This window comes from Amphiura filiformis, chromosome 17 (genome assembly GCF_039555335.1).
Source record: "Amphiura filiformis chromosome 17, Afil_fr2py, whole genome shotgun sequence".
NCBI classification, from domain to species: Eukaryota; Metazoa; Echinodermata; class Ophiuroidea; order Amphilepidida; family Amphiuridae; genus Amphiura; species Amphiura filiformis.
In genome coordinates, this window is record NC_092644.1 from 8102912 (window position 1) to 8130611 (window position 27700).

The 27700-nt window shown below is 37.5% G+C and overlaps 1 protein-coding gene across 1 annotated transcript in view; it reads right to left on the reverse strand.

Annotated features, from left to right (window-relative positions):
- Nucleotides 1–1702: 1702 nt before the first annotated feature.
- Nucleotides 1703–27700, reverse strand: part of LOC140138358 (uncharacterized) — a 118748-nt gene continuing 92750 nt past the window's right edge. The window contains 16 exon segments of the mRNA XM_072160261.1: nt 1703–4461; nt 5538–5704; nt 8675–8880; nt 9376–9517; nt 10566–10730; nt 12781–12942; nt 13370–13534; nt 15029–15238; nt 16171–16402; nt 16759–16904; nt 17681–17890; nt 18333–18514; nt 20175–20316; nt 21293–21493; nt 23873–24060; nt 24562–24703. Coding sequence (XP_072016362.1) covers nt 5543–5704; nt 8675–8880; nt 9376–9517; nt 10566–10730; nt 12781–12942; nt 13370–13534; nt 15029–15238; nt 16171–16402; nt 16759–16904; nt 17681–17890; nt 18333–18514; nt 20175–20316; nt 21293–21493; nt 23873–24060; nt 24562–24703 — 2655 coding nt within the window. The 3' untranslated portion in view covers nt 1703–4461; nt 5538–5542.

Sequence of the window (27700 nt, forward strand, 5' to 3'; positions counted from 1 at the left end):
TGAATTTTGACAAATGACCACTCCGTTTTTGAAATACAAGAATTTCGCGAAACTACCTTAATTTCAATCTGTTCCTCAGAATCAAATATCTTTATGTATACGGTAACTTCTTGTCATTCGATTGGCCAACTATTATTGATTATTTCTGCTATTTTTAGCGGCCAGCTGTATACGGACTATTGCACTCCGCCTCGACTCGCCTCGCCAATTATAGTGCGGGTATAACTTCTTGTCATTTGATTGGCCAACTACTATTGATTATTTCTGCTACATATGGAAAAGTTGAGTGCATTTGCTCAGCTATTGTCATGCACGCCGCTTAACCAAGGGAAATCACAGGTGAATTCCCTCTCTGCTGTTTTATCTACCCGCACGCTGCTCATGTGTTGATAAAATTTACACGAACACGCCCGCAATTAGCATGTTAAAAGTATCTGTATCAATAAAAACCTCACTTCAAAAATTTCTGATGATGAGAACAGGGTGTCTTATTATTAAAACTTATTTAAAACTTATTATTTTGCTCAAAATTCTGTGCCGTCAATGGAAAATGTGCCAATTTTTCACTTTTTTCAGGGCCTGCTCGTGTTAAATGTAACAGCCAATTAAAGTGACGGGACTTTTTCTAAGAACACGGCTGGTTTATTGACCTACTTGAGCTAAGAATTCTTGTGATATAAAACTTGTTTTGATTGGATAAGGGGAACAGGGTGACATTTTGCCCTAAAATACGTTGACGAATCAGCCGATAGCTACTATCGAGCATGGCGAACCCGGATGTCTATTGACCGAGGTCATAGATTGTCAATAAACTGCCTATGCATGATGTGTGTGCATGCATGCATGATGATAGGTCATTATTGTGCATGCTCATAGCACAGCTGACTGGTCAAATCTTTTCTGCACAAAAGCGGCCTAACTTTTCCATATGTTTTAGCGGCCAGCTGTATACGGACTATTGCACTCCGCCTCGACTCGCCACGCCAATTATAGGTGCGGGTATTACTTCTAAAATAAATATGCATAGTGAGTTTACTTTTCGTTTTGTTTCAATAAAATCTTTTATAATGTCTATCAACAAACCTGATGAATTTATTTGTGAGGTAAATAAATAGCATGGCACATGGTGTGCTTGTTGATTTGCATAGGCTAAATGCAATTATTTGGTCTTGTGTATTATGTGATGTAAGGACAGTTGGGGTTAACCTTAAGCCATGATTTTTCCATGTTACAAAATTTAAATTCCGTATTACAAATTGGGCGATTCCGTGATTGTCCGTTTTACATTATAAAGCACTGAAAAGTGCATACATTTCCATACAAGCATGTTTTTAAAAGTGAAATTTGTCTTATATAACATCCCCATTAAAATTAAGCATCAGCAATTGTCTTGTGTGTACCTTCCGATAGCTGTATCGGACAGAATCTTGCATCGTAGGCCTTGCATAAATGCTAGAATGGATTGTTTAATGGTTGATTACTGCTAAATTATCACTTTTCTTTGTTGTTTTTTTCCAAATCAATACAAAAGTTAGACATTTTACACAGATTTTCACTACTTTGTGGCATTTTCAAATTTCCGTCAGCAAACCCCGAATTCCGTCAATTTTTTGTTTTTCCGTATCACAGAGAAATCATGGCTTTAGGTTAACCAAAGAATCATTAGAAATTCCTGAACAAATCAAATAATTAAAACCGAATATTCCCCTTTAAAAGTGTTTTATTGATTTCATCCAAAATACAAGATTTGATACATGTATGATAGAATGGAAGAATTCACCGATACAAACAGACAATTCTATCATCAAAATGAGTCACAAATAATGTAGTCTTAGAACCCTCATGTGCTACATTCATACATCGAGATTATTTGCAAGCTCACAATCACAAGGTAGCTACTTAAATATATTATATGGTTAGATTAACTTAAGTTTACAAGCTGATATTCATCGTTGTAGGGCGACATAAAAATTGATCATTGCTGTGGTGGACACATGTTATGCTTTGTCCATGGTCTGTATAAAACTTGACTCAAATAAAGTATAATTTAAAAAAAATCCATATTGCTTACAAAAAAAGCAAAGAAATGTATAAGGGGAGAGATGATTATATACATTCAAACTTTTTCTAGATTAGACAAATATAAAATAACAGAAATCATTGACAAGTGCCACATTAATTGGTTCTTTTACCCGACTTTTCCATTTGGTTAGACAACCGCTAGAAAATGCACACTTGTAAGAGCATATGTCATCAAATTACAGTATTAATGGGCTATTCCATTTAAAATCCGCACTACCCCTGTGGAAGATTTTAGAAATATCTTCCACAGAGGGAGTATGATTTCAAATGGAATGAACACATTAGGCAGCTCCATTAGAATTTCATACACCTTCTGAGAAAGATTCAACCTGAATCTTCCACAGAGGGAGGGTGAGTTTCAAATGGAACTGCTAATGTGTTCATTCCATCTGAAATTCATACTCCCCCTCTGGAAGACATTTCTAAAATCTTCCACACAGGTAGTGTGGATTTTAAATGGAATAGCCCACTACCAAATAATATTTGATAACACATACTCTGGTCCTGACGCACTTGATAAATTCCATTTCTTTACAAATATTAATCATTTACAATAAAGAAATGAAGAAAATATAAATGGGTCGTATGCCATTTAAGTAAAATTTATTGACTTTTTCACAAATTTTGATAATTGGTCTATCAAAATGTTATAGAATAATTCTCTTTAAAAAAACTTTTTTGTTTACATACAAATAGTACAAACAAATAGCATGCAAGTCTTGAACAGGAAACTAGAATCCAGTCAATGTGGCACTGGTTTGGCTATAAATTAGTCAAAATAATTTTTTTTGTTTAACAATAAAATTAAACACAAAGCAAATGGTAACATAAATCCAAACAATGATTTCATGTGTATTAATCCACAACTCATGTAAGTATATATAATTTCCTACCTCTTTTTCATTAAATAAGAAAGAAAAAATTTAAAGATGACTTAACAAAAAAAACAACACCTTGATCACCAAAATTCTTCCCAACCACTTTATACATCTGAATTGAAAATCAAGTTTAAAGTCATCTTTGATCGGTATTCAAAATATCTGCTTTAAAATGCCCTACAGTTGTAGTTGATAGCATTCAGAAATAACATCAATATCATGTTTTATTTTCAGTAAAAGGTTTATAACTGGCTACTTTGAACTGAATGTCAAATAAAAAAATTAATTGATAATCCAGATTTGACAGATATTTTGAACACAGGCCAAGAGCAAAATTAGTAAATAACAAAATATAACTTATAAATACTACTATTTACCACACTTTTTTATACTTATTACTAACCAACTAAATATCTTAATGTTTACAGTATTAAATGAATAACAATATTTAAATATATTTGTAATGCATAGGTTATATTTTGTAATGCATAGATTGAGGTACTTTGAACACTAACCACAAGACAATGCAACAAAGTACATTTATCATGAATGAATATACCTTTTTTTTATAATTATTTTTTTCTGTATTTATTCAAAAACACTACCAAAAATATACTGTTCATTTACATTCACTTTACAGTTTCATAAAAGATGTACAACTTCTTTTCGGTAAGTGGCTATTTTCAAATTGTACTTTTCTTGTTTGTTTATTTTAAGAATCTATAGGCAACATACAGACATATATAACATGGGCCAATTCTCCAGAAAACAAAGGGAACCTGTTAAACTACAATTTGAGAACAACCACTTACGGAAAATAGCATTTCAACATACTCGTCCAAATATTGAACAGTCAGAATATGCACTCTGGAAGAAAGATGAGCTCTGGACAAATACCAGTTGTCTGATCAACATTTGGAATACCTGTAACTGCATAATGAATCCACTTTCTTACAACATTTTAAAATAAGTTACAGAACCTTGTAATTGTTTGATCCGTGAACCAATTGTTCTCATTCATAAATACTTTTTAATCGAATATCCCACAACCAAATTTTTCATTGTATAAAATACTATCAGTCTAAATATACAAAAGGATGATATTCTAAGTATATACAAATGCTTTTAATTAGAGACTTGTTAAATCCAGAAAAGTATACCAATGCTACACTAATAACAAACTAGTGAATATATTTTTTTTTGCATTTTGAGTTATTTTAAAGACCAGATATATATAGACTATCTCTAATTTTGGTATGTTTTTTGTGTGTATAATTTCATACTGCTCATACATTAATCATACATAAATGTTAAATTACTTACAATATTAATATTTACAAAATGGTGTTAGTTTTAAATTATTGTTACAAAAAAATAACAAACGCTTAATTTGCTATCTAGCACCTTATATAGGTGGTATATCATTTGATGTCACAAATCAGTTCATGGCCAGTTTGTTATTTTTTGTTGTCTAGTTCTTCGTCCACTATATATATCAGCCCTGAAAGAACAAAGCAAATGCATAAATGGTAACGATGGTTTATTGTGGGATGTCTAGGTTGTGCGTTTCTTAGCTGCAAATCCCTGAATGTTGATATGGTCTGTCTCGTCTCAAGTTGAGAGTAACTCCATGTTGTATTTTGCAGTGGCAGGTTTGAATCACACACCTTAAGTCCCTAACCTAATCATGCATAGCTTATACACACACGTAGAAGGATGATTTGCCCGTACGCAGGTGACGCAAGGGTGTTAACGCACTAATTAGAATCTGCCGCTGCGAAATCGAACATGGCGTTACTCTGAACTTGAGACGCGACACACTATATATGGTTTGTCTTTGGCCACAGCAAATTCCTGTTAAGTGTGCTGAGGCATATTGGTTTATATCACTTTTTTTTCACATGCGGATTATTTGAAACAATGGTTCAAAGTGCATAACCAAATAGTCGAGAGGTACATTATTTTGCCTTCTATGTACTCTAGGGGTCAAATATCTTAAGTTGCTCCACTCTCAGCACAGATTTTCAGCATATCTGTAAGTTGCTTGTAAATGTTAAACTGTACAAAAATTGACAATCTTGCTATGTTTTATAGTTATGACCAGGGACAGGCGATTTGCGCGGAAAAAATAGCAAATTGCGCTGAACTTTTTTTTCAGTGCAAATCATGTATCCCTGCCCATAGGAAAAAAAATAGCCAATTGCGCGGAAAGAAAGTTCCGCACAAATCGCCTGTCCCTGGTTATGACTACCTAGAGCACGGTGGCCTAGCGGAACGGGCACTGACTCATAATCGGAAGGTTTCGGGTTCGAGCCCCGGCGATGCCATCGTGTTGTGCCCTTGAGTAAGGCACTTTATCTCGATTACTCCTCTCTACCCAGGTGTTTAAATGGGTACCGGCGTTCTTAAATGCTGGGAAGGTAACAGACTCGCTGTAGAGGAGGTGTAGCGATCCCCTTATAGCAACATTACATGGAGGAGTCTGGCCCAATCGCCAATGAAAGAGAAATTGGCACTCCGATCACTGTTTATATACAGGATCATCTCCTTTACCCTTACTGAGTTGGATATACATACCGATTTTAACCCGAGGTGTCAAACGCATTGAACGATATCATCACACCGGTGCCCACATTGCCATCGTTATTGGAGATGAAGCTAAAGGTGCTGTCTTCTTGGGCGTTGAAGGTCCCAACTGCCGCGGCATCTGAGCACACTATAGTAGTTGTAGCTCCACTGACCCACTGAAAAGATGGGTGAAAAACAATGGATTTGTACCAGGGTTGTTGATTTTTAAAATTTTATTTAAATTTTTTTTTTTTTAATCGGATTTTTTTTATTTGAATCAATTTTTTTGATTCCAAGAACTGCTATACCCCATGATAAAGTCAAAAGAGTACCAGTGGAATGCTAGTCATATGCACAATCCTACCAGGTATTTACAAAACAATCAAAACATGTTTTTACATGTGAAAAAATTTGGTAAAATCATGGGACAAAACCATTTTTTAGAAATAGATAAAGGGACATCATAAAGGTATTTTAATTGTATCCAAAAGTTGTAGAAACATTAAGAATGAAGTAAAACAGTCAATTTAAGAAAGAAATTAACTTATATTGATCAAAACTGGTATAAAATGAAAAAGTTGATTTAAATCTGTAATTTTTTTTAAAACATTAAGTGATTTAATTCAGTGATTTAAAGATTTAAATTGGCATGATTTAAATCAAACAATCCTGATTTGTACATACCAAGAGAAACAGGTGTCATGATTATGGGTTTTTTTTCCAATAATAATTGATTCCAATTGAATACCTGAGTGGAAGAAGGGCCCAACTCCAATTTTTTACAAAAATGAGTTAGACCCAGCATTTTATTGCCAGCAGACTGTTCTTCCTTGTGTGAAAAAGATGAGCCAAAATTCACTCTCTAAATAGTCTTCCACGTACACTTAATCATGGTTTCATGGAAGAAAGGCCCAACTCCATGGAGTTGGGCCCTTCTTCCAAAATATAGGGTTAAAGAGGAATTTTGTTCATCCATGAAATCGGCTTTTCACAACAATAAACTTTCTTGCTAACATATTACATGAGTTCTACTTGTGCAATAAATGGTGATTACCTAATTTCTGTAGCTATTTATAACATGGAACTGGCACTTGCAGTATATGAGTGGAAGAAGGGCCCAACTCCAGCTAAGTATTAAGACCTGTACCGTTGCCATGGAATCATCATATATAATTTCAAATGTTTGTACTATTGTATGTTCATGTATTAAATGTCCCTGAAGATGAAAACATTCTGTCTATAAAACTTTTCCAAATATTAAGTTTTTTCTTAATATCTCAAAAACAGTTTTGATGGAGTTGGGCCCTTCTTCCACTCAGGTATTCAATTGAAAAGTTTCATCAAATGGATCGCCACCATTGCCCCAAAATAGGGAACATAAGTGGGTACACAGGGTCACTATAGGTCCGTTCATACGCCGCAATTGCTTTACGGTGCGTTGTGTTGCCGCACTGCATCCTACTGCAAAATACTGCATTGCGGTATCGCAATAAAAACTTGGAAATGCGTCGAGTTGCGGCAAAAAGCAATTGATATATCGGCAACGCACCACACTGCAAAGCGATTGCGGCGTAGTATGAATGGGATAGTTTAGACAATGTTTTGAATTGAATACCTGAGTGGAAGAAGGGCCCAACTCCATCAAAACTGTTTTTGAGATATTAAGAAAAAACTTAATATTCGGAAAAGTTTTATAGGCAGAATGTTTTCATCTTCAGGGGACCTTTAATACATGAACATACAATATTAAATACATTCGAAATTATAGATGATGTTTCCATAGCAACGGTACAGGTCTTATTACGAGCTGGAGTTGGGCCCTTCTTCCACTAATATACTGCAAGTGCCAGTTCTGATGTAAGCAGATGTGTTATAAATAGCTACAGAAATTTGGTAATTGTCCATTAATTGCACAAGTAGAAGCATGTATTATGTTAGCAAGACAGTTTATTGTAGTAAAAAGCAGATTTCATAGATGAACAAAATTCCTCTTTAACCCAATATTTGTGGAAGAAGGGCCCAACTCCATGGAGTTCTTCCCTGAAAACCATGATTAAGTGTACGTGGAAGTCTATTTAGAGAGTGGATTTTGGCTCATCTTTCACACACAAGGAAGAACAATCTGCTGGCAATAAAATGCTGGGTATAACTTGTTTTTGTAAAAAATTGGAGTTGGGCCCTTCTTCCACTCAGGTATTCAATTGTATCTTTAAGCAAGGATGATAAGTACATAAAATTATACAGTTTCAGAAAGGATATGATGCAAGGAATTCAACTAACACAGCAGATTTCTGAATAAATGAAGCGAGCTGAAAACTTGAGCAGTTGGGGAATCAAGACCCCCACATTCCAAAACCGGCACATGACACTGGCTATTCCTACATATTTTAATTAATTTATATTTGTTTTTGAAAATAGTGCCAAGCCTGGTTTTAAAAAAATACACACAAAAAAATTATTTGCTTGGCCTCCACCGACCGACCCAAAATTGGCAAAAATCAGGGTATAATTTAGTTTATAATTTTAATGAATTTTTATTACTTTTTCTGTGTCTAAATTTCATTTCAAAGCTAAATTGATCAAGAAAATTTTCTTAAGAAAATCGTTACTGTAAACAATTATAACTATCCATTCATGCATCAATGTTTCCAATAAACTTATGCCTGTAAGAATGCAGTTGTTCTAATTGAATCATTTTCTATGGTGTATCTTGTGTATTGAAGGTCTGAAGTGAAGTATTGATGTATCATTGACCAATGTTCATTGCCAACAGGGTTAGTGAGTCTTTCAAAATAATTTTCCGACTGACCGACCCACCCCAAAAATCCCACTGGAGGGCAAGCAAACATTTTTTCTTGGCGTTATGAACCACTGTACTGTTATGAACCCACTCTTCACAAATTTTACAAGAAGACCCGAGTGTAAGAAGACTAAGTCCACTTGGCCCCTCAACATGTATATACTAAAATTGCGTATAGTTTGGTAATATTTTATACATATTCTGGGGCCAAAACAAATCTTTCACAACCTTTCATGATGTTTTCACCCTGGAACATGTATTAAACATTATAAAACCAGAAGAAACTATATGTAACTTGAGTGTATACATGTTCAGGGGCCAAGTGGACTTACGATCTTTAACTTACCTCTATGTAGTCTCCAAGAGTGCAGTCTGCAGGATTGGCCGAGAATGACACGTTTACAGAATCATAGCTGAATTGAGCCAAGAAATTGGTTGCAACAAGAAACGATATTGTGCAGTTTTCGCCTTCGCTGTAATCACCAGTGAATGGATACGGAACGGTGAAATTACCGGTGGTCTGCACAGATGTGTCTACCATATCGCCACAGACTGTACGGAGAGAAAGGATTGGCATCAACATCAAAATCTACAATTATATAACTCTAATGAAGTCCCGATTCAAATATTTGATAAATTGGGATTCCAAAGGATCTTGGAGGCTTGAGAAAACTAGAATTACGCGGTTAGTAATTAAAGGTGGCCCCCACACAAGGTGTAAAAACAAAGGTTTGTAAATACAAATATCCAAATACATGACACCATAAACCATACAAAGTTGATTGGTTATTGTGTTTAAGCTGCAGAGTGGATTAATGAAAAATGTAGGCAAATAAGCTCATTAATATTCATAAATATACAAATAACATGACAAAAAGCTACACATCACATCAGGTCACCATATCCTATCACCATACCAAGTTTGGTTGTGTTTTAGCTGTAGAGCGGATTAATGAAAATGTACGCAAATAAGCTCATTAATATTCATACATATGCAAATAATGTGACACAAATCTATAACTTAGTAACGAAAAATGATTGACTTACGGATATTGCAGGTACGGTTATTGCATTCCTGCGACTCAATCGGTTTGGCGTCGGTGCAAGCTCCATCAGCAAAAGTTGTTACATCATTCATACAGGTTACGTTTCGTGTCTGGAAATTATTCTGTCCGCACGTAGCTGGACACTGTAGGAGAGAAAGAACATCATAAACAAAATGTTCAGAGTCAGAAATATACTCCCGATTAGTTCCCGGGAACAGGAATACCCATAGTTTAAAATTTAGACAAATAAGAGTTATCAGGAATTCAAATAACGGTCTATCAGGAATTCAAATTAAGGACCAAGAGATATGGGGAAAGCCCGTCCCATTCCTGTGCAGCCTTCTAAATAAGCAGCATTAAATGTCTCTAAATAGATTCATCAGGTTTGTAGATATACAGTAAAATAATTTTCTTTTGCACAAAACTAAAATATTTTACTCACTTGACGGTTTCGCCTATCATGGTCGATAGGCATCATCAGAATGATGTTGGATGATCCTTACTTTCTTAGCTAGGAGTGTGATGCAAATGCCAGATATGTCAAAGAATCAATATGGATCAGGAGACGAGGACCCAATGTCATGAATAGAGACGAGGGGGCCCACTACCTTAGTCACGTGTATGATCCTCTCCTGGCTGTAAATACACCCTCTACAGTCGGGATACGTCCTACGAAGTAAGGATCATCCAACATCATTCTGATGATGCCTATCGACCATGATAGGCGAAACCGTCAAGTGAGTAAAATATTTTGGTTTTGTGCAAAAGAAAATTATTTTACAGCATTAAATGTGTTTGTCTGCTTTCAGTTTATCAGAATTTTCTGCTGCCTATGTACCATATGTGTTGCATATGGGGTGATGTTAGTTTGGTTTTATTAATTTTTTCAGCATCTAAGTATTAATAATATGTTGCTTCACTGCTCAAGGATGGCATCAATGTGCAATATTTTAATTTTTTCCAAGTTTAACCCACATATCTGATTTACTTTTTAACATTTTTGGTGAATATTTCTCAACTTTTTTTTAAAACATTTTATCCAAAAACTGAGCATTTTTACCAAAATTTGAAGATGGCATTCATTCATCAAGCGTTTGCCATTCTACATATGTAAACTTTCACAACAATTTAGCAGTTATAAGGCAGTTCATAATTCCAGGGTTAAGAATAAAAACTAGAGATGACTCTTACCTCAGTCCATGCTGTTGTCACAAATGCAGGACATTGTTGTACATTACAACTCTGTGTAGTGTTGTAATTTGAGGCCTCAGCACATCGAGATATGTCCACCTCCACTCCATTTTCTGTGCAATTTAGTACACGTGTCTCTGTACCTTCACCACAAGTTGTAGAGCACTGTAAACAAACAAACAAGGGATTACAAAATACATTATTTGACATTGACATCACCTAGTTGTAATGTTGTAACATTAGCCATCTTTATCTGTTATATAAATGTGACCATCCACCACGAAGTGGTAGTAAAGTCGGCTCTAGATCATTTTCTGTTTATTGCAGATCTTGAAAGAATGTACTTTCAGCATTAAAATGACATCTCAACCAGCTTCATCGGACATCTGGAAGTGAAGTTATGGTTCATCAAAGGTCAAATTCCTAATATATTTTACATAGAAATCCAATACTGTTTTTGATTGTATCTCAAAATGGAAAATGCCGACTTTACGACCAGTTTGTGGTGGATGGGCACAAATAAGATAAAAGCCAAAGACACTTTACACAGTAAGCTCTGATTTTTTGCTGTAAACCTTTTTGATGAGCACATACTACCGTGATGTTGCAAAGACGGAGCTAAGAACGCAAATTTCGATTCGGGGAACAGCAGATTGCCTCAGCAGCCAATTTGAGACAAGTACTTTTCAACGTGGTAAATATGTGATGTATGCTTAAAATACGCTCTAGTCAAAGGTTTACAGAAAAAAGACTGTAGTGCTTGAGTTTGAAATAAGGAAACTGGTTATTGTTTTTGGTTTTCGATTGCCTGGAATGTTCAACTCATAATTTTGTCCATACTGGTATTCTTTCCGTAATTTTTCATTAACAATTTTTTTTTTTTTTTTTTGGGGGCTTCTTTTGGTTGGAGATTCTAGATTTGGCAACATTGTTTTGTAGACTAAGTGTAGGATTGTTATTGTCATTATTACAATGATGCAATTTTTTGGTTGTCCACCAGACAACTATTCCATCTTGATTTGGTTGTCTTGAGCAAACAGGCAACTTTAGTTGGGGCCAAAAACGAGTCAATGCTATATTTTTGGTGCTATAACTACAATCAAATCAAAATAACTGATATAATATTCCAGACATGTTGCCTTGTAAAATTTCTAATCATTTTGTCATTGTTTGGACTAAAATATCACTAAAGATATACACACTGTGTCCCTGTAGCATAGGTAATTAAAGTTAACATAATAGTAATGGCCATTAAGGGATCTAAAATGAAGCGTTTATTGCGTTTCGACAGTATTTTTTGGGACATGAGAGCACCTCAGACCTATCGAATTGCATTCTGAATCTGAAGCATATCTTTCTGATATCAAATAATTTTCATTTTTGAAAATCACAATATAATACAAATTTTATGACAAATTATAAAAATTGATATTTTTCAAATTTTTGATATATAACAGTCCTCGAAGTAAATTATATAAATCTAATGATATATTCTTAAAGTGTATGTGGCAGGGAGGAAAAGCCGACGGTCAATTGAAAATTCTGACCTTTCATATTGAAGATATGGATTTTTTACCCAAAAAGACCTAATTTTTTTTTTGGTGTTTTGGGAAAAAAATCCATATCTTCATTACGAAGGTCAAAATTTTCAATCGATCGTCGGCTTTTCATCCCACCTACATACACGTTAAGTATAAATCATCAGATTTATAAATTTTACTTCAAGTACTGTTAAATATCAAAAATATCAATTTTAATGATTTGCCATAAAATGTGTATTAAATTGCAATTTCAAAAATCAAAATTATTGATATCAGAATGACATTCTTCGTATTCAGAATGAGATTCGATATGTCTGATGTGCTCTAATGTCCCAAAATAAATACTGTCCAAACGTTCATACCCCAGCCCTTAACGCAGTGAATGCAAAACTAGTTTTATTTCAATATTTTGTTAAACAAACGGTACAGATCTACAATCCCTGTCATAAATAGTTCAAACACTTGTGTCAAAGTTGGATGTCTCTAGGGGTGCATGACCAACAAAAAAAAAACTACCAACATTGATCGGGGGAATGGGAGGCATAAAGTGAAGTATCATGTTAAAGTGTTCAAACAATTATGACCGGGATGCTACACTATGGTACCCCTGAAGCATAGGTGTTTCTGTACCATAAGTATATCCTGGTCAACATCAATTATATCACTTTTCTTACCTCGGACCAATTACCAACAGTCAGCAATGCACATGGATCTGTATTACATGTTTCCACCTCGGCTGGTTTGGCGTCTGTGCACTCGGAATCATCAACAATCTCGCCGGCTGCTTGGCATGTGACACTACGTGTACGGTTGCCGCCATCGCATTCAGCGGTGCACTGAAAAGATTAACAGTTGGAGCATGGTTGTTATAAGATTTTGTGGTGTTGTCATAGAGATTGTGAGGTTTTGTACTAAAGGATATTATTATTTTATTTCTTAGTTTAATATTTATATCACTGATGACTTCTTGTTATCTCAAGCACTTATCAGGTATCAGCTTTTTGTTCCACGTTATGTTTCATTTTCTATTAGCTTTTTTATAGACTTATTTCAACAACTGATCTCATTGACACAGAGATCTATTTCTGATTTAAAAACAAGCAACCAAACTACAAAAGAATACAATATTTAACAAATCTATTAAAAGTACAAAAATCATAACATTCAAATTCATTCTGAGCTATTTTCATAAAGATCAAATTTGAACCAAAACAAATCTTGATCAGAGCTCACCGAATAGACCTTGCATTAAACTAAACTTACATTAGACCATTCGCCAACGACAAATACAGCACATGGTTCCCAGTTACATTCTTGCGACACTGGCGGCTGCGCTCCGGCGCAATTGTTGTCGGATACCACTACATTATTTACGTTACGGCAAGTAACGGTACGTACTTGAGTTCCACCACCACAAGTCACAGAGCACTACAAAATAAAAACAGGATATTGTAATGATTTACTCAGGGTGTGGTATATGGATGATGCGTGATTTCCTGATAAATAACTCGGAGAACTGAAAACATGGAGCAAAACAACAATGGAAGTACAATCACAAAATAACACGATTTATTAATAAAACATGAATCCTAACCATACAGAGACTGCCGCTTATATTGAAAGTCATGTCTCTAAACAAGTGGTCAAGCCGTCTTTGCACAGAAACAAATGTACGTGTTAACTCAACAAGCTCCAAATCATAAGTGAAGGTGCATCGGATGACTGGCCCACGCGCACGCTCATGACACGCTCCTCTCACATGCCAGTCGACCCAGCAACAGCACCAACCAATCAGGGCACGGCGACGTAAAAGAGTGCGACGCAAAAGTGCGTCGACATAGTCGCCGCATCTCTCCGTCCCCATTGCAGAAATGCGTCTACCTTCCGCTGCATAATGCATACCACAAATGCAGACGCATCCACAATGACGAGGAAGAGAAGTAATGGGACAATTAGTAAGCAATTAGCGTCAATTAATTAACAAAAGGAATAATTTGGGTTTCATTTATGAAAGTCCGAAAATACGCAAACAATCAGGAATGTGCGCCTTGTGCAAATACAACAAGTAAACAAGTCAACAAACTCTCCTGGGTCAATGTCCGTTCGTCAGTCGATGGCGATGCAAAATTGCATCGCCCAAGTCATTACATTTGAAAGTTTCATACACAAGAAAAAGGTAAAGCCTGAAAAAGATAGGGAGACACCCGTAGGCTCAGGGCATTTCAATATTATGCCAATCAATGATACATTAACATCATGAGAACTACCTGCTGATTGGCCAAAAATTAGTTTTCATTATCAATTGGACCAATCAGCAACATTGTTAGAATAATTTCACCACACAAACAAATTGGGTTGAATTGAAAGCTCCATTCTAATTGGCGATTAAAATTAAGATATCATGTAATTGACCAATCAGAGGCAATGTTAGATTGGCAGGTCATGCTCAGAGGGTTAAAGATATTTTCTATACCAACATGGAAATTTGGGGCCAGCATTTGTGACTTAAGAAAACACTTCTATTGATTTTTGGGGACATTTGAATATCACATAATGTAATTTTTTGCATTCTCCTGAAGAACTAAATCTTGAAGACAGTGGAAGCAGCAGTGGTGCATGGGAGATAGTTGCCCCCCCCCCTGTAAAAAATACAAATTGGGGATATTCCAACTTTGAGGCAAAAAGTGCAGGCATTTTGTCCAATGTTTTGGAATACCCCAGCCTCCAAATGTGACCATTTCTGCTCTGAAATTGACTTTTCCCCCTCCTGTCAGTAAAAACAAATCATGAAAATGTCTACTTGTGTTGTGGAATAACCCCCCCATGTGACCCCTTCCCCACTTAAAATTAACTTTTCTCCTGCCCCTTGCAAAATAACTGCTTCTACCAATGCTTGGAGAACTGCCAGTTATATCAACTTACTTCATTCCATGATCCTGCAACATAATCACCAGTTGGGCATGATGATGGGGTGGGGGTGAAGGTAAAGAAGATGTTGAAGCCTTCGTCTGTTACACTGCCATCACTGACAAATTGCACACGCGTAAGAGAACTCTTGGATCTCCATGATCCATTAGGAACGTCATTGCCGCAATAGCGTTGTGTGTATTCGGGGTAATTGGCATCGGATATCTGCAAAGCAATAACACACAAACAGTGTTCTTATTGGACTATTTCAGGTGAAAGCATACACGCCTAGTGCCATAAACGGGGAAGCCGGGAAAAGTTGCCCCCCCACAAAAAAAAAATGGGGCGACAAAGTTTTATTAAAATGGCTAAAATAGGACCAAGAAATTAATAATTGTGCACGAAAATTGGGTCAATAGTGACGAAATGTACCTCGAATGGAGCACATCCAGATATTGTTTCTCAACAATCAACTCATGTTTAGCCAGTCTATTCTCAAAAAAGGGAACTGTACAAATGTAAGGCAAGTTGCTATATGATGACATGAGGTGATGTATCATGTTGCAAAGGATTCTGGGAAGATTAAGATATTGTCTCTGAGTGTTTCCCATTCTATATATCAACTTCATGCTCATTGGTTAGAATTCATGATTCTGTTGCACAAGGTCCTGGGATTCCCAGTGGTAGAAAAATTGCCGACATATTGGACCAGGAAAAATTCTCAAAATCTGTAGTTTATATTAAGATTTACGCTCTTCCCATGGTGCATTTAGAGTTTGGTATATGAACGATGAGAGAATTTTGTCCTTCAGAGAGGTAACATTAAGCCGTTGTTCATGTGTACAGAAGAGCCATACCTATATATGTAGTTCAGTCAGTTTCAAGAAAAGTAAGGGGTTAACCCCTGACTTTTCCCGTCTCAATGTTCAATATGGACCCAATGGAAATAAGTTTCATAAGAGGGATTCTTGGGTTATCAAAATCACACAAATCACCCAATTGGATTTATATGGATGGGAGATCAAATTACTGTAAATCATCAAAGCCAATGCTGAAAACCTGAATATTTTTTTCTTAACTATTAACTGATATCATGGGGAAAAAATCCCCCAATGGGCTGGCATATCATGGGTTTGGTAGCCATGGGTACAACATACCTCTACATAATCTGTATCGCAAACAATTGGTGTACTGCCTTCTTGTATGTTGAGATCCAGGAAGGTAAACACTATGCAGCCACCTACATGCAGCACCGTGTTGGTACAGTCTTCGTCGTTGCCATATCCATAGCCATACCCGGGTGAATTCAAGGTGGTGTCGCCGCTTGCAGAGTCAAAGACCAATCCACATTCTATGAATGAACAGAGACGAATGGATGTATAAGTTGAGCTAATTTTGTATTTGTTGTATTATAACTTATCTCAGGATAAGCACAAAAAAGAGACTACTGAAAACACACTGTCTACTTTGGAAATGGTGACGCTTAACAGATTTCTTCATACTGTTGTTATATTTAATTCTCGGACAAATGTGTTTGTGTCTTTTGGCGTTTGCGTAGTGACAGCGTAATTCGCAGAAGCTCCGACCTGAGCAACCCAGCTGCTTAATAACAACATTGTGTGGCACATTTGGTCAATTGTTGTGTGTGAGTAGTTTACAAGTGTCATACATTTGGTGGACGCACTCGGCGCTTTCAAATCTATATGTAGTGTCTGAGAATTAAATGTAGCAACTAAGTGACGTACCAATTGGACAATCTCCGGTGTTGCATTCTTGGGTAGCGGAAGTTGTGGTAGACTAGCGAGAAAGCTGGATTGACTGCCGTGTTTGTATCTATATTCTTGCATTCCACAACTCTGGTCTGCGTACCTCCCTCACAGGATGCCGAACACTAACAAACAAAGAGTAAATCAAATTAGAAATAGCAGCGTGGATACTGAAATACATAAATAATTCAACGTTTCAATACACAGGAAAAGATATCAAAAAAGATAGCATACCTGCCAACCCTAAAACCTCACAAATAGGGACAAAAAATCTGAAAATAAGGACATTCTTGCATTTCCTATACATTACTATAGTCATATTTTTGCAAAAATGGGGACATATGGTAAAATCACTCTTTTATGCTTTTTGTTTCAGTAAAAATAGGGACAGTCCCTATTAAATAGGGACATTTGGCAGGTATGAGAAAATTATTGTTTGTAAATACTTTTTATTGCTACCGACTCCACTAGCTATGGCCATAATCCCATGGTTCATAAGAAGAGTATATTTTCATCATCTATTATGATCACTACCAGATGAAAATATCAGGGTTTTACTATATCATCTATCATCTTATCAAATTTTGTACGCATTTCACTTTGCATTTGAAGGGGGTACGTAAAGTGTATGATATGCATGATTTGTACATTAAAGTAAACCCTGGTAGTACTATAATAAAAATATTGGCCAGCCCATCCATTATGACACGATATCGGATACGCAAAAGACGAAATCCTATCGCTGTCTTATATACCTGAAAACCAAATTGTATAGATTACAGGACATATCAAATGAATAAGAATAATAAATTAATTAGTACCACTATAAGGCTATTCAATTTCTTACGGTCAGGACCACAAATAGTGGTAAAAACCTCTTTTAGTTTTATAAAAAGCTCACCATTTGCCATGGGCCAGCAATATAAGCATAATTGGGACAGGGTACAAAGGTAGGGAAGACTTCCCAGCCCATGTCGCCAGTTTGGTTGGCCGTAGGACCGGTCTCAAAGATGATGTTGACCACATTGGAAGCCGATATCCAGCCTGGTGGCAGGGGTGACGGGTTGCCACATAGGGTGGTTGATAGAGCTGGGTTGTTGCCATCCTCGAACTGCAAACAAAAATCATATCAAATCATATCAAATCATAGTTAAAGATAAGACAACAACAACAACAAAAAATAAAAATTTACAGGCCCGACTGATGCAAATTTTTAAAATTTTGCTAAAATCATGTCAAATCAGCCATTTTTTGTCAAAAATGTAAAGGAGTTTTTTGGCCAACATTAATTAATCTTAACTGAAAAAAATTCAGACATTTTTTTTTGTTTACAAAAAAAGAGCAAATTTTTATAAAAAAAAAAATCCTAGCCTTGAAAAGTCAGTTGTCCCGTTAAACAGGTTTTTTTTAACCTTGCCTGACGGTGTTTAGTTGGTACACCCTTGATTGGTTCAAAATTGGACAATATTTCATTTTGGCCAATCGGCAGGTAGTTCTCATGGGTTTAAAAGCTATAGAAACCAAAACTTTAATCAAGCAAACTATGAACTTACTGTCAGTGATGTTACGTCGCAGGTATCATTTGCATTTTCTTCATCCAATTCCAATCGTAACACGATGAGTGTGATACATTGGTCCGGGTTGGGATTGGTGACATCATACACGCATCTTCTGTTTGGACCGTATGGATCAAGTGAACTTACAACTGTCGAGATTGTGAAACTTTCATCACACGCTGTACAAAAAAATCGGTAAAACAATAAAAATTATGCATTTTTCCATTTTCCTTGACTAAACCAAGTTAATCTTTTACTACAATATTTCATACTTCATATAAGAGGACTTCATCAGGTATAAGTGATATCAATATGTGACATGATCAAGGGGAATGGGTCACATGTCGGCACTGGTCGAAAATAAGTTTTATACATTTAGAGCTTTCAGAAACTGAAAACCCCATGTTACTTTTCTTTGCAAAGTTACATCAATTTATCAATCACTGAAAACATTATAAAACAAAAGAATTTTAACACTTTCTTTGCCAATACCTCAAAATCAATATTAGCGACATCCGACTCATTTCCTTTGATCGTGTCACATATGTGACACGATCTGGTCCATGGGGGCCAAAGGAGGCATTTTTGAAAATTGAGTTACTATAATTATTACCTTATACAAACATTAGGCTATCATACACTGAAAACACCAAAGGTCTAGCATACTTGGTTCTAAAGTTATGAAGTTTCTTGATATCTATTTTCATATGGATTTTATTGTTTTTTACTCCATATTTTTACTTTATCTCAGTTTCAAATTTGCCGTCTTTGGCCCCCATGGACCAGATCATGTCACATATGATCATCTGATCCACTTTGCATATTTGCATATTTAATCAACAAATCTAATTCGACAAAATAAAAACAATGCCAAGATTAACATCTGTCTTTAAGGACTTACTTTCACTGGTACTGGCTTGTGTTCTTGTAGTGGGAGGGGGGGGTACTTGGATTCTGACCAGGTACTCATGCGTGATCCAAAAAAAGTTGCCACTAGAGCTAGTTTCGAGACTACCAATAAGGGTATCAAATCTGAAAAATGACTCACACAAGGGATATCATATTCCGAAAGCGTCTTTAAGTCCCGCTAAAATTCATATGGCAGGGATAGCATTTAAGTAGAGTTTAATCTTAACCCTAAGTCACGGTTTCGCTGGCCAGCGTAGCCCAAGACCCGTGGCATAGGTGTCGCCGACCCAGTGCTTGGCATGCGAGGGGTCTCAGGTTCGAATCCCACCCAGAGCAAACAACTTCTTTCTTTCTTTTCTCTCTTTATTCCTTCCTTCTTTCCCTTCCCGTCGCGAAAAAGCCCGGTGGGGGTTAGGGTTAGGTTACCACTATCGAAACTCAGTATAGGTTCAATTAACCCTAACAGGACCAAGTACTACAAAATACTACTTGATATATGCGCTGTTCATGCGTGCATCCCACGTGGTGTGATGACGCAATCGCCCTAAGTGATATATAGGTGTCGCCGACCCAGTGCTTGGCATGCGAGGGGTCTCAGGTTCGAATCCCACCCAGAGCAAACAACTTCTTTCTTTTTCTCTTTATTCCTTCCTTCTTTCCCTTCCCATCGCGAAAAAGCCTGGTGGGGTTAGGGTTAAGTAGCTAACAAACAGTTGGGGTCCGTCAAAGAGGACCAACCTTAGTCTAGAAAAATCCAAGAAAGTCCAGGAATTGTATTTCAAATTCCAAAACAGTGAAGATAATTTAATTGAGTCTTGCCCAGTTTCTAGGGGATCTTTTGTCTGGGAAAGTTAAAATCACAGCCCAAAAAATAACAAAACTGGATGTTGTGATGAGCGTAACCTTTGACCTTGACGTAATTATACTCACATGGACATGAGACATCTTGACAGATTTCTGTCGTGGGTGGTTTCATATCAGGACACATAGATTCATCTACAACTGCATTGGTCATCAGATTCTGACATTCGACAGTTCGGGTGAAAACGCCAATACCGCAAGTCTGGCTACACTGTAAGTGAAAAAAATATGATATGTTTTTTAGTATGTTCCAGTATGTAAGCCAAATCCAGTAAAAAATTTACTCCTGAATCTTGGCTTTTGCCATCTTGCCTGATAACAGATGATGTTGTCCACTACTTTTTGTCGGCTGTCATACCCCTGTTTCCTGAAAGCGAGACAACAGTAAGCTCCACCCAGGTGACAGCATATGTACATAGATACAAAACAGATTTCCATTAAGCACGCTACTATAATACTTGGCTCATAAAAATGATTCTGTATTGGTTTTATGTTTACAGACATATTTGGTTATACCTGTAGAGTAATCATGCATTTGTAGACATTATTGTTTGGTTAGATGTGACATGTCATGGTTTGAATAAAGATATACGCACTAGACAATAAGCTTCAAAATGATACCAAAATTATATACCTATCATCAATACTTTTGAAGATGTGGATAATTTTGTACATGGTATTTGAAATTTTTACCAAATAGGGATTATCATAGTTCAACTGTTAATTATTGATAATTAACAGTATTAATAATATTTATTAATTATTAATAATAAACCTCTTTTTTATTAAGTACTTTCAACTTAAGGATTTGAAAGTCCACTTAGTCCCACCGTCAAATACCATGAAATAAAGAATTTCTTTATGGGAATTTTATCTTTAAAGGCACTTAACTCAAAAACATGTCTGGCGACTTGTTTTGGGTTTTGTTGTAGCTGGTCATAAACATTGAAATCTTGCATGGTGGTCACATTATAATTGCATATTACAGCTACATTCATTGGTTCATTTCATTTGAAATCCATACTCCCCTGTAAAAGATGTAGCTAAAGAATTCCAAAGAGGGAGTATGGGTTTCAAATAGAATACACAACTTTGTTTGAAATGATTGCTCCAGTTGTGAAAGATATAGGTAGAGCCAATTCTGTTTGAAAAACATACTCCCTCTGGAAATAGCTCATTATACTTACAGCTCCAAATTCACCAGCCACCCATCCAGTGGTTGGGCAGTCATCAAAGTCCACATAAACTTGGAAGTTGGAATTGGGAGGCGGATTGGCACCTGTTTGCAGGGTGATTTCTACATCTCCAGTACGAGAATTCCAGTTGAACAGATTCTCAATTGGACCACACAGCGTCTGATTCAGATAATCTATGCCAAGATCAGCAACCTATAAAAAGAGACAGATGTATTCAGTTAGAGAGGATAGAGGACATTGGTTCGCAAGGGGGTAACACTAAGTATCTAGACTCTTTCAGGACAAGGATCCCAAACATTCAAATCTGTAAATACACAATTCATTAACCTTACTGTGTTTGAATGTATTGGGTACCTTTGAAATAAGGTTATTGAATTTTGGCACTGCAATGCGGTCATTTTTGATCATAACACAATGAATGGATATAGATAAGTTGACCTCAATGTTAAGCAACAAAGACAAGGGACTGGTATATCGATATGCTTGAGTGAACTCCATGCAACCACTACACTGTTCAATAGCCTTATTAATAAGCCTTCAACAGATCATTATTGACGCATACTAATGCTGTTTCTGTGCTATGGAAATTCCGATAAGCAGACTGGTTCTTTGAGTACAGGGAGTTGTTATTCAGGTAGGTTTGCAATTGGTTGATGGCAACGCGTTCAATTACTTTTCCTAGAAACGGTAGGTTGGAGACAGGGCGGAAGTTTTTAAGTTCCTCTGCATCCAGACTAGCTTTCTTAAGTAATGGACAAACAAGCGCCGGTTTCAAGCAATCAGGGAACAAGGCGGATTGTAGGGACGCGTTCACAATTGAGGTGATAGATGGAATCAGATCTTCAAGGCACTGTTTAGTTCGCGAAGCAGGTAGAGGGTCCACCTGACAAGTCTTTATAGCCGAGCGCTTGATGATCTTTTCGATTTCTTCTGATGACAAGGCATCAAATTGCGAGAAGCGGCTCTTACACTCACGCTTGACATCAGCTGATAAATCAGACTGTGCAGTGGCAGACACATCCAAAGCTAAGCGGATTTTGCGAATTTTCTCGTCGAAAAACTGACTAAAGCGATTGGCTAAGTCCTTTTTGACTCGTGAGAAGGAAGCACTTTGGATGGTTTATACACAGGCGGAAAAGTTGGCGCGAATCACACTCAGCTACCTGAGAACGATGATATTCAGTTTTGGCATCATCAAGTGCCTTCTTATAGTTGTTACACTCCTCGAGTTGCTCTTTATCTCTGATAAGTTGAGATTTTTGCCATCTGCGCTCAAGGCGTCGCTTGTTGCGTTTTGAGTCACGGTTTAATCCAGTATAACACAGGGCTTTCACGAGCTGTTTCAGGTGCGTGCTCATCCAAGATTGTACACAAAGTTTTGTTGTAGTGTTCGGCCATGGAATCAACTGACTTTTTGTCAGCCAATCCACCTGACCTGATTACGAATCCAGTTCAAAACAAATGAATCAAAATCACGAAAACGCGAAAAGTTTTACAATTTCATTTAGTCACAGCATGTTCTTCAAGTACTCACATACACGTTGATCATATAATTTTCCAATAAAAAGTCCAAAGAACAGATGAAAATGATACAAATATACGGAGCGATGTAGAGGTGCAGCCATAGATCAGAGGGCGCAATATATTTGTGATGTGATTTGTTATTGTGATGTGGCAGGAGTTTTAAAACATGAGCCCTAAAAAAGATATGTGCGCTTACTGTCAGGCAAAAAATAATGGAAATTGTGATGAAGCGTGCACATACTGCCAGGCATTGACATCAGAAGTCAACTCATCTATAGTGTGGACTAAATGAGCCCCTCTATAGCAATAATATAACCAGTCTGACTGAATGGGTAAACGTCATCAATGACACTTTCCTGTTGCATTCTGGGATATCAATATCTGGGTGGGGACATTTTGCCGAGAATAGCTCTTTGATTATTGATCCTGTGCCATATACTGGGGTACACAAAAAGGTGGCTTTGTTACATTTTGATGTGCAGTTTGGATTTCAAAACACTGTCTCTTGAGTATTCCTTCACTTAGAAGATTCAATTAGGTCTTAAATTGAGGCTAATTTATTCTATATTACTCATGTTTTTATCCTGTTTTCAAATATTTTTCAATTATTTTCTTATGACGTTTGGCATGAAATGTGCCAAGGGTGGCTGAGGATTAGGGGAGGAGGATTAGGGGAGGGATTCATATTGTAAATTTGATTTAAAACCCGCTTTAAAAATTTGAATCTAGTAAAAAATGTCTAAATGAACTCCCAGACATCTAAACCAAGTGAATAAATACAAAAGTTCATTTAAAAGACCAATACTTGCTCAGAATGATTGTAAATGTGGAAAAAAGAGGTGGGGTTACATCCTCCCTACTTTGTGATTGTTTTTGCCCTCACTCTCTCATTTTGTAACCGATTTCCATAAAAAAGGTGTCAAAATGCTCAGAAGGATGAACCACTTCAAATGAGATGTGTAGGTAAAATGTATGAACCATTTCATTTTTTTACTATGTAACACAAAGGTACCCCAGGTTGTGACACAGGACCTATTATAGTATTACCTTGACAAAATCTGTGGTACACATATTTTCATCAGGACCCTGTGGTACATTGAAGTTAAGGAAGGTCAAACGGACACAATCTGAAGGGTTGTTGATAGTGTAAGTACAGGTCCTCTCTGCATCGTACGTCGCTGGGTAGTTGGGACTCTGAATCAATGTAGCGGTCTGTGTCACCTCCATGTCACATGCTGAAAAGGAACATAGAGAAAAGGTTATTGTTGTCATATAATACAGTGCACAAAAGAATAAAGGTACCAGTTATGTTCACCCCTGTATGTCATTATGACACACCCGTCTGTGTTAGGACTCATAATTGGAACCAGCAGCCAACAGTTTGGATTTAAGACTTCATTTGTTGAAATCGTTCAAGAAATAAAGCCACAGTGATCCAAAAACCCAAGGAATATGCAAAATCATAAGTTGCAGTTTGCTCTCTATTGTTTTGTACACATGTACACAAAACATGCTCAAACAAGAGATCAAGTGTCGTCAGGCATTAGCTCAACCAATCACACACACCCTTAGATAATGTGTAAGTATGAATAAGAGTTCATTAATAAAATTGAAGTATAATCACTTGGTCATGCCTGAGACGCACATCTATCGATACATTACGACTGTTATTCATCAAATACAATATATTAACATCTTTTAAAGATCAGTATATTTTATTAGACAACTCAACTTACATGGACATGGATCTGTGTTGCATGCTTGTGTTGAAGCCGGCCTCTGATCAATGCAAGTGGAATCGCTTACAACCATTCCATTTGAGAAGAGAACACACTGTACAGTACGAGTCTGCTCACCACCGCCACATACACGATCACACTATATCATGAAACAATTCAAATAAGTAGACTAGTTACATAGGTGGCAATCAATTGACGATCCGAGCTGGTGATGAAATCCTCAAGACAAAACCTGTATATGTGTCAGTATGCTTTCTCAATTTGAATTTTGACCCCAGTGGCTACCTGTCAGTGATCTTGTGCTTGGTACCTGAGGGGTCCAAGGCTTGAATCCCTGGGGTGCCAAGTGACATTTTTGTCCACTCTTCTTGTCAGTATGTATACTTGAAATAAATTTTAACTTCTTCACATTTGGACCAGTATGTCCTCATTGAAAACAACTAGTTATAAAAGAAAAGATTTTAAGCGATCTTAAGAAATTGGACATGTGTGGTTTATAGTTTTAGTGATGCTGATAGAGCTTAGGACTCATAATGAGGAGATCATGGATTAGGGGTCCTGGTGGGTCTATACATTTTGTGTTATAAAGCTAGTCAGTTAACCTTTATTTGCTTCACCCCACCCAAGTGTATAAATGGGTACCGACTTATGCTGGGAAGGTAGACTCATGAGGAGATCATGGGTTTAGCCTCCTGGTGGATCTGTACGTGTTGCACTATTAAGCAAGCCAGTTAACCTCTATTTGCTTCACCCCACCCAAGTGTATAAATGGGTACCGACTTATGCTGGGAAGGTAGACTCATGAGGAGATCATGGGTTTAGCCTCCTGGTGGATCTGTACGTGTTGCACTATTAAGCAAGCCAGTTAACCTCTATATGCTTCACCCCACCCAAGTGTATAAATGGGTACCGACTTATGCTGGGAAGGTAGACTCATGAGGAGATCATGGGTTTAGCCTCCTGGTGGATCTGTACGTGTTGCACTATTAAGCAAGGCAGTTAACCTGTATTTGCTTCACCCCACCCAAGTGTATAAATGGGTACCGACTTATGGTGGGAAGGTAGACTCATGAGGAGATAATGGGTTTAGCCTCCTGGTGGATCTGTACGTGTTGCACTATTAAGCAAGGCAGTTAACCTCTATATGCTTCACCCCACCCAAGTGTATAAATGGGTACCGACTTATGCTGGGAAGGTAGACTCATGAGGAGATCATGGGTTTAGCCTCCTGGTGAATCTGTACGTGTTGCACTATTAAGCAAGCCAGTTAACCTCTATTTGCTTCACCCCACCCAAGTGTATAAATGGGTACCGACTTATGCTGGGAAGGTAGACTCATGAGGAGATCATGGGTTTAGCCTCCTGGTGGATCTGTATGTGTTGCACTATTAAGCAAGCCAGTTAACCTCTATATGCTTCACCCCACCCAAGTGTATAAATGGGTACCGACTTATGCTGGGAAGGTAGACTCATGAGGAGATCATGGGTTTAGCCTCCTGGTGGATCTGTATGTGTTGCACTATTAAGCAAGGCAGTTAACCTCTATATGCTTCACCCCACCCAAGTGTATAAATGGGTACCGACTTATGCTGGGAAGGTAGACTCATGAGGAGATCATGGGTTTAGCCTCCTGGTGAATCTGTACATGTTGCACTATTAAGCAAGCCAGTTAACCTCTATTTGCTTCACCCCACCCAAGTGTATAAATGGGTACCGACTTATGCTGGGAAGGTAGACTCATGAGGAGATCATGGGTTTAGCCTCCTGGTGAATCTGTACATGTTGCACTATTAAGCAAGCCAGTTAACCTCTATTTGCTTCACCCCACCCAAGTGTATAAATGGGTACCGACTTATGCTGGGAAGGTAGACTCATGAGGAGATCATGGGTTTAGCCTCCTGGTGGATCTGTACGTGTTGCACTATTAAGCAAGCCAGTTAACCTCTATTTGCTTCACCCCACCCAAGTGTATAAATGGGTACCGACTTATGGTGGGAAGGTAGACTCATGAGGATATCATGGGTTTAGCCTCCTGGTGGATCTGTACGTGTTGCACTATTAAGCAAGCCAGTTAACCTCTATATGCTTCACCCCACCCAAGTGTATAAGTGGGTACCGACTTATGCTGGGAAGGTAGACTCATGAGGAGATCATGGGTTTAGTCTCCTGGTGGATCTGTACGTGTTGCACTATTAAGCAAGCCAGTTAACCTCTATATGCTTCACCCCACCCAAGTGTATAAATGGGTACCGACTTATGCTGGGAAGGTAGACTCATGAGGAGATCATGGGTTTAGCCTCCTGGTGGATCTGTACGTGTTGCACTATTAAGCAAGCCAGTTAACCTCTATTTGCTTCACCCCACCCAAGTGTATAAATGGGTACCGACTTATGCTGGGAAGGTAGACTCATGAGGAGATCATGGGTTTAGCCTCCTGGTGGATCTGTACATGTTGCACTATTAAGCAAGCCAGTTAACCTCTATATGCTTCACCCCACCCAAGTGTATAAATGGGTACCGACTTATGCTGGGAAGGTAGACTCATGAGGAGATCATGGGTTTAGCCTCCTGGTGGATCTGTACGTGTTGCACTATTAAGCAAGCCAGTTAACCTCTATATGCTTCACCCCACCCAAGTGTATAAATGGGTACCGACTTATGCTGGGAAGGTAGACTCATGAGGATATCATGGGTTTAGCCTCCTGGTGGATCTGTACGTGTTGCACTATTAAGCAAGCCAGTTAACCTCTATATGCTTCACCCCACCCAAGTGTATAAATGGGTACCGACTTATGCTGGGAAGGTAGACTCATGAGGAGATCATGGGTTTAGCCTCCTGGTGGATCTGTACGTGTTGCACTATTAAGCAAGGCAGTTAACCTCTATTTGCTTCACCCCACCCAAGTGTATAAATGGGTACCGACTTATGCTGGGAAGGTAGACTCATGAGGAGATCATGGGTTTAGCCTCCTGGTGGATCTGTACGTGTTGCACTATTAAGCAAGGCAGTTAACCTCTATTTGCTTCACCTCACCCAAGTGTATAAGTGGGTACCGACTTATGCTGGGAAGGTAGACTCATGAGGAGATAATGGGTTTAGCCTCCTGGTGGATCTGTACGTGTTGCACTATTAAGC